Genomic DNA, 8911 nt, shown 5'->3' with positions numbered 1-8911 from the left:
CACACACACACACACACACACACACACACACAAATGATAGCAACATACCCAGCCAAGCATACACATTTGCACACACACACAGCATTTTATGGCCAGAAGGGTTATAACTCCCTGTCCAATAAAGACTACTACAGCTGACAGTTCCTATCTCAAATAACTAGGTCATAACTTATGGCTAAATGTGAGTTTGTTTATAGGCAGCTATATGTGTATGCTTACAGATTTTACTGAATGTCATTGTATTTATTATCACACAACAGACATATAGGTGATCATGTGGGATGTTAAAAGGACTAAAATACTTTTATGGGATTTTATTCAGCATTGAAGGCAAGTGATTCTCAATTAAGCCCTTTATTTCCTGAAACAGACAGAGGTCTTCAACCCTGTTACTTGTGATCCACTGTTTGTCATGCTTTAGATGTTTTCCTGCTTCAGCACACTTAATTTTAATAATTCAATTGCCAACTCAGAATGTCATCAAGTTTAGCTGAAGTCCGTCAATCACGTCTTTATTTCGGTCAGGTGTGTTGAAGCAGGGAAACATGCAGGACAGCAGAGATCTTGACGCGTTTGTTTCATGGAGCCGTTCAAAGGAGACGTTTGACTTTGAACAAATTCTGTCATCACGTAGTATACGTCATCGCGTCACATGGGTGGAACCATGTGCTTTGTTAAGCATATCCCCCTCCCCGTTTCCTCCTGAACTGTCATACTTTTCCCCTCTGCTTGTTTTCCACGAAAAAGTGAAGGAGGAGTAATTGACTGAAAAATAGCCATATTTGTGTTTTCTATGGATTGATTAATGTGGCAGCTATCTTGATATGAATTAGTTTCAAATGTTAATGAGTTGTTGAAGACCCTACAGTGCCCCCCTCCCACAAAAAAATAAAGGTTAATTAGTGTGCTCAGTGGTTTATGAGATATTTTGCTAACACACACAGCGTTGAACACAGAAATCATGCAATCAATTAGCACTCAAAGTCCAAGTTTGGGAAAAGTCTCAGCTATTCCCGTACAAAAATTTAGCTTAATGCTTTCAAAGCTATTTTTGTGTTTCCTAAATTCGATTAGGTGTGGTAGCCATTTTGGCAGAAGCTAACTCTAAAAGTAGGTCCTCTGGATGGGTTCGTCTTTAGTGAAACGTTTCGTCTCTCCTCCAAGAGACTTCTTCAGTCTGATGAGTTTCAGGTGAACTCAGCCTTATAAGCACTGCTTCCACATGGACAAACAGGTTAGTCACATGCAAAAGCGGACCATAGCCTAACAATAGGCTTGATTAGCTCCATTGTTCATAGAGGGTCATGTGACCTTTCTCCTCATGTGACTTAATGGTTTGTATGCTTTGGCTGTGGTTCTGTTATGTGTACGTAGTGAGTGCAAGTGGGGCTCGACGTCCCCTTGTTTCTCTTTCTCTCTCTCTCTCTCTCTCTCTCTCTCTCTCTCTAACTCTAAAACTTAATCAGCTGTAGATGTCGACCAAATAATTACCTTCTGAAAGGTTCATTAAAATCTGTTCAGTGATACATGAAACACTTTTGCTAAAAGTACTGACGAACAAAAACTGTAATGCTCCGCCTCTGCCGACAGGTGATAATGAACAGATCCAGGAACATGCTGACAAATGGCTGTTAAAGAGGGGAAGTTTCAGGTGAAGTTGCATTCCAGTGAAGGCAGAGGGTGTTCTCTTTCATTCACATTACCACTCAGACAATATATAGAATGACATGAGAAGACAAGAATAGACAGGCACTGCAATCTCCCTCCTAAACCCATCCAGTCTTGTTAGGTCAGTATTTGCCGCAAGCGCTGAAACAAGCGTGGAAGGATGCATATTTAATGTGTTTGAAGCGCTTCGGAGTTCCAGCATGTCTAATTAATCTCAGAGCTGTTATTAGGCAAATATCAAGCCAAGGTTTGAATTTTGTGTTGTTTGCACCTATTAGCACCGTCGAACGACTAGTGTTTATGACCTCGCTGACTTTCTGTTTTAATATGATGTTTTTTTCTCTTCAAAATCTGTATTAAATACAATAAACCACTCCCAAGTTTCTGCTTTTCATCAGTGCTGCAAATAAAAGTTTTTTTTCCTATTTTCTCCCTTCCAGGTTTGAAAGCAGGGGATGAGATTCTGTTCCTCAATGGGAAACCTGCGTCTGACCTGGAGATGGATGATATGAAGGCTGCGTTTGCAGGTCATACGCTCACTTTGAGTGTCAGCACTGTGCCTGAGCTGGACCCTAAAGTTCTCTGCTCATGTCCGCCTCGGCGCTCTGATGGGGAACAGGACACAGCCACGGATATCTTTTCCCAGAGCCAAGGTAAGACGAGCTTTGGTTTGTGTTTAATATTGAATCAACAGGACTATGTACATTTCACAGCACAGATATTCACCCTCAAATCCACCAACTTTGTGTACTGGGGGAGGGAGACGATTTACTACCTGTGGGGGATATAAAGGGTAGCTGGCGAATTATGCAAACAAACTGTCTGATAACTAACCTGCAGGCAGCCTTCCTCTGACCTGCTCTTTTTAGTTTGTGCAAGGGCACCGTTTGTATTTCTCTGAAACAGGGGCTTGTAACGCACACCCCGTTGAGCTGGCATTGTTTATACAGGGACTCGGAGCAGGATGAATATTAATATGCATCCTTGAGCGGTGTGGAACTGTCATCATGGAGGATGTGCCATATGCTGAGGGTCAGATGGAGAGTAAAACTCCTCTGCAGGCAGATGGAGGTCACTAATGATGTCACGTTTAGGAGGAGGCTGAACATGAATTCTTAAACACAAAGGAGACTTTAGAGACTGAAAAGTCACATTAAAAGACCCACTTATGGGGATGTTTTTATTGCATCATCAATGTAGCGTAAAAGCATCATGAAGAAGACTTTTTGAGACTAAGGGGGATGGGTGTCATCATTCAGAAAAATCTAGAATATCAAAATAATCATATAAGGTTTGTTTATGGTTCTTAAAAAAGAGGCCACAAATTAATTTTCTGGTCTGTCTTTGTAGAGGACATCCTGGATGAGGTGTCAGGTTTGACTGTGGAGAGCCCGGATGAGAGTTTAGAGGAAGAACCCCAGCTGAGCCCCCGAGATCATCAGGAAGACAGATCCTTCGCAGCAGCCAGCCAGAAGGTAGGTGAAGACCTTTTACCGCACACATTTCATCAGATGTACCACCCTGAGCCATACGTAAGCCGACAAGCACATGCAATAGATTTCTAAGATTAAAAATTCATAACCTGTTCCGAGTGTTGTTTCAAGCATCAGTGCTTTTGCTCGACACCGACTTCATTCTCTTAACCTTAAAGCTTATTAAAGCTCCACATTTAATCAATAATCAGACAAATTAATGATGCATTTTGTGTACTTGATTAATAGAAACTCTTGCTCACCTTGAGATATTTTTTTCTAAGTCAGCACTTTTTTTTATTAATAAGCATGTATTTGAGCAGAAAATTATAGTTTCTAAAGCTGGATGATATTTAGTGACTCTTGGGAAGGTCAAATACAAAATATGCATATAAAGCAGTGGTTCCCAACCAGTTTTCCTCAAAGCCTCTTTTCTTACTTCCAACCCAAACTGAGGCCCCCTACCCCAACCAATCCTTTGCTACTCCCCCTCATCCAAAAAAAACTTTATCTCTTTATCAAAATCTCAAAAAGTTACATGGAAACACCTCTTGATGTGTTTGTTTTAACTTGTCGGTTTGAGAATATGAGCATGTGTGTTTAATATGAATTTCTATTTTTTTTGCACATCTTGTTCTTTTAGTTTAGAATCTTGTGTTTATCTTATCACTCCTTGTATATCTTTCTTTAGTTCAGTTCTCCTCAGTTTGGATTCTGGTTTGTGTTTTCCACTATTTGCTTTGGTGTCGTGTTGTTGTGTTGGTTCCTGTGTCACCTCTCATTCAGTACACCTGTGCCAGTCAGCTTGCCACACCCACTCCCACCTGTTCTCACCTGTTCTGGTTGGTCTCCCCGCCAGGTGTTTGGGATTATGTTCATTTAGTTCTCCTTTATATTCTGGGTTTTTCTCTTGGTTTTAGAGGGTCGTTACACTGGCTCATGTCATCGGTCTTGGTCTCGCTTTGTGTTGCTCTCCTTGTTTCCACCCGTGTTTGATGTAAGTTTTTCTGCCACGTCGGCCTTTTGCTAAATGATGTATTTAATTTTTTCGAACTCCTGCACTTTGGGTTCAACCTCTCAACCGACCGTTTATGTGTGTGTGTGTGTGTTTGTGCTGTGAAGCACAGAAATGGATACAGACAGGTGAGTGGACGAGCGAGTGAACAGCATTACTTTCTAATTAACATTACGTCTGGTTCAATCAGAGCTGGTGAGGTGATTACTGGAGGAGGCTGTGTGCCAGCCCGTCTCCCTTGGATGCGGTTGTCATTTCCATTACAACGGCAATGCATGACTGCCGGAAACAACCAGAATTTATTTATTTTTTTCCTACTTCCATTTGATAGTAAATCTGGAATAAAAGACAGAGAAGGGGACAGCTGGGACAGAAGTGTGTCAGTGAGTTTCAGTCATGATGGAGAGCGGTGATGAGGTCAGAGCCAGTTGCAGTCTAGGCTGTGTTCTGTTGGACAGCTGGGGTTCTGTGACTCCATTGTGCCAATATAGATCAAAGTCAATGTATGAAACTATAGGATAAATGCTGACTTTAAGGACAGGAGGCTGAGTTACGATTTTTTAATGCAACTGATATGAAAAAGTTAGTAAACTTTGCAAATAAATCTACAGCATCTACAGCTCAGCACAGCTCCTGATTAAAATTTAAATAATGTTGCTTTTTATGGGATCTGAATCCCTGCACACCCTTTATGATGCAGCGGTAGATGTTTTTACGTAGTGCTGATGCTCTGTTTATGTTCTTAAAAATTCTAGTCCAAGATTTCCCCACCTCTTACATCCTGCCAGAAAAGCATTTTTTGAAATTTATTCATGTGCTGTTTTGCATATGTAGACTATGTGTGCTGTTTTTAGTTATTTTCAGGGCTGCATTTAACGGTTATTTTGATAGTTGACTAAACTGTTGATTAATTTTCAATTAATCAATTATTTGATTAGTATTTCTGTTATGACCTCCTGTTCCAGCTCCAGAACGCATCTCATCTGCTCACACCGGAGAATGTCATCCAGTCTCTCCCCCAACATAATTAGTTTTCATTGCAAATAACAATAATGACCCATAACAATAATAATAATAATAATCGTAATCGATTATGTTAAGTAATACTTGCAGCACTAGTTATTTTCAGACCAAAGTTATTTAAAAAGTTGTAGTTAATAAGTAGATTTCAGGTTTCAAGTTTAGACTATCTTTAAACTCAGCTAGAGTTCTCTTAAATGAACTGTCATATTAACTGAGAAATCACAACAATGAGAGAAAAGGCAGATGGGCGAGCACACGAGGGGAAAGCTGATGACAGCTCAATGGCAGCTTATGGGTTTTTAATTAATGACAAAACATATTTGCTACTTGTTTAGGAACATTATCTCTCTCAAAGAGCCAGAAAAGCAGAGGCACTGCCTTTAATGTGTAACAAAGACAAATAATTCCTTGCAAACGAGCGCACCGGAGCAAGTATTGTAACCCTGTTAAAGCTCTGGCAGTCTGTGATCTTCATCTCACCTTTCAGTCTCTCACCTCCTGCTTCAGTCTCACATCTGCTGTCTGATTTCTGTCCTGATTTCCATCTGTTTTCACTTTTTTTTGTGCTCTCCCTTTTTATCATTTCTTTCCTCTGCAAGTATTTTCTCTCCCCTTCTGATAATTGAGAACAATAAGACCGTGCCCTGTCTCAGACATGACAGCTCCATTTGTGTTTTGTCTCCTCGGCTGTTGTCCTTTGTTTGAAATGTCCTTTCTGTCCTGCTGTTCTTCCACTTTTCTTCTGATCAGTTCTTTTTTTTTTTTACCCCCTTCTCCCCATTGACCTCCTGCTGTTCATTATCATACACAACACAAGGCTGCCGCTGGCTTTCGGACAGTTTGCTCTTTAGCTGTGAGCTCTGACCTCGACATGCGGATGCTTTTGTTAACAAAGACAATCCAATTTTTTTATTTATTAATTTTTATATAGATTTCTCCCCTAAAACAATATCTTTGTATTTATGTTTGTCATGTTTTCCCCTCCCTCATGTTGATTTACTCCTTTTGTTTCACTGTCTCTTTGGGAAAGCTCAGAAGTGCTGAGGATTGTGTCTTACCTCATTTCACCCAGCGCCTGCGGTCACACTGTGACAGACGACTGAAGGGAGGGGAAAAAAAAAGGCAAAGTGGGACAATTTTAATTATCCCAACACTCTAATTACTTCATTCTACAATGTTTCACATCATTTAGTGGAGATAAATGAGTGTCTGGTTAGCTGGAGGAAAGGGAAATGTTCATTATTTTAGACAAAGCACACAGCCACCTCCCCTACATGATAAACCAACCAGAGAATAAAGCAGCGATTGCTTAAGGATAACAACGATAATAGAGATGATTGGTGAGGTTCTCTAAGGTGTATCCAGCCCCACTGAAGTGTGCTGGTTATAATTTATAAATGCCTATCAGTTCGCCTTGGGGGCACATGAAATRGAAATGCATTATTCAGAGTTTAGGAGACTGTTTTCGTCAGGGTTTGTTCATTTTCCTGATGGCACAATTCCACCTCACACACAACGAAGGTCTTCAGAGTAGGCGGTTACTTTTTTAAACAATGGGCTGTGTAGCTTTGACTCCATCTTATCCTATCATTTTGATCACCATTCTTTTTCACGCTTCAACTGTTTTGTGTCAAATGTTACTGTACTTCCGCGATTTTCCACCAGAGGACGCACTAGCGCTGAAAATCGAAACCTGCAGGACCACAGAAGTGTTTATTCATGCTGCTAAAAAAATAGATTGCCATGAAAAATATATTTTTTGAATTATTTTTTTTGTCAGTCAGTTTCTATATTATTGATTTTAGTTTAGGAAATTCTACTCCAGATCTGTATGTAATGCACAAAATTCACAATTGAACTAAAGTGACTCTTTAGGATATCTCTTATATTATCTCTTATCGCTTCATCTCTTTGAGATAAAGTGACTCTTAATTTGAAGATTTGAAGGACCACATAGGTTAAAGTTATTACATCAAAAGAGCATAAAATCTCTCCCCACATTTTCAAAAAACACAAACTGTGTTTCAAACAAATCAGGATTCATTGTGGAATCATTTATAAATGAGATTTAACAAATATATGTGTTTTAAATTTTCAGCTAAAACTGATTTAATGTGCAATTCAGCAATTCTGATGGACTTTTAAACAAAAAGTGCAGCAACAGAGTTGTGTTTTGATTTGATGGTGTTTTGTTTTGCTTGATCTGTGCCTCCCAGCATTTTAGTTGGGCTGTAAAAAGCCTTCACTGGCTCATGTCGACTGCTTAGTCATTCACTTAAAAAACAAAATCCACATCAACTTGTGTTTTTGAAGCTCTATGTTGTCTCTTTTTCGATTTTTCCATAAGCTGACGGATTTCCTTGTGCAGCTCAAAACATCTAGCACTTTAACTCAAACTCGCCATCACTGAACTATGCATGTTCTGATAAGCTCTCTGTGTAAACAACTGTTTTATCTTTGCTGCTGCAGTAAAACCAGCTTCAGCACTTTAAGATTTTACTCAAGTGGGCCATGACACATGCCTTCTTTTCAGCTATTTTACTTTTCTAAGCGTCTCCTGTGTGCCTGGGCCCTTGATCCTGTCCCTGGTGTTTTATTTCGTGTTGTCCTCCTACGTTACATTCTTTAATTACAGCCACATCGGGTCCACAACCAAGCAAGTTTGGTTTTTACGTCAGTGCTCACATTAATCTGTGTCTGACTTGTTTTCAGAGTCAACTTTTTGTTTGACTTCGAGACAAAGTTAAAGATGCAAAGGGAGCCTGGCAAGCCACACTGACACACAAGTTGCTCCAGTGCATGCTGGGATATGTAGTTTCAGTGGTGTTTGTAACTCACACACCAGCTCTAATTGTGTCTAATATGTGTCAGATGAAAATGACCAGGTTAAATGTGGCCCCACTGGTTATGAGTTTAACCCGTGGTGTAATAGGAAGCTAAAAATCTGCCATGAAATCCCACTTGTGTCATACCATAATCATCCTTTCACTTCAGATTAAACGATTAAAGTCGCTCTCTGTGTGTCCCATCTTTCCTTGCGGGGGGATTTATGGATTTGCATGTTGTTGTTTTTTTTTTTCTGATTGCAGGCAACACTGAACTTAAGATCCATTCCTGCCTGCTTCTCCCCTCCTCCCTCTCCGTTAGTTCACTGACAATGACAAGTATGTGCTTGTTCTTTCTGAGAACTGGTGTTCGAGGCACTCTAAACGTGCACGCCCCAAAATTTCTCAGCATATCTCGATTCCTTTATGCAAATGTGGAATAAAAGGTTAGATGTGTGTTTGTGTCAGGAGTGCAGACATGTAATATGTTGATCCTGTGCTCAGCAGATAGGTGTGGAAGCAGGTTTCTCGTTACTTTCATGCTCCCCTGCCCCCTCTCTTCTCAGAAGTGAGTCAGATATGTGGTACATCTTGTTACAAAGCTGTGGAGCTCGAGGTTTCCAGCTTTAAACCGACCGTCTACTTTTTCTTTCAATTCTTTTCATCTCGGCTCCAACAGGTTTGTTTCCTTAGTGCCAGTTGTTTTCACAAGTCTGAGGTCTTAATTGTGGCGTCTGTGAGTAAACTTGACATGCGCATAAACCAAATGTTGTTTTAAGGTAAATACCTTGCAGGTAAATAGGATCTTAGTACTACACATACAGTTACACATGGTCCCTTAGATTGTTGGATTTGTTGTTTTGTGGCTTTTGCAAATCAAACTCTGCTATTTTGGTTATATATATATA

At 40.1% G+C, this 8911-nt stretch overlaps 1 protein-coding gene across 1 annotated transcript in view; it reads left to right on the top strand.

Annotated features, from left to right (window-relative positions):
- Positions 1–8911, top strand: part of LOC106514129 (T-lymphoma invasion and metastasis-inducing protein 1) — a gene marked incomplete in the record, with an annotated part of 62199 nt that overhangs the window by 40399 nt on the left and 12889 nt on the right. The window contains 2 exon segments of the mRNA XM_014003242.1: positions 2109–2321; positions 3019–3143. Coding sequence (XP_013858696.1) covers positions 2109–2321; positions 3019–3143 — 338 coding nt within the window.

The sequence above is a fragment of the Austrofundulus limnaeus genome, unplaced genomic scaffold, assembly GCF_001266775.1.
Source record: "Austrofundulus limnaeus strain Quisiro unplaced genomic scaffold, Austrofundulus_limnaeus-1.0 Scaffold17, whole genome shotgun sequence".
Classification (NCBI taxonomy): Eukaryota; Metazoa; Chordata; class Actinopteri; order Cyprinodontiformes; family Rivulidae; genus Austrofundulus; species Austrofundulus limnaeus.
The sequence above is the reverse complement of the archived record's forward strand: the minus strand, read 5'-3'. Positions and strand labels throughout refer to the sequence as shown.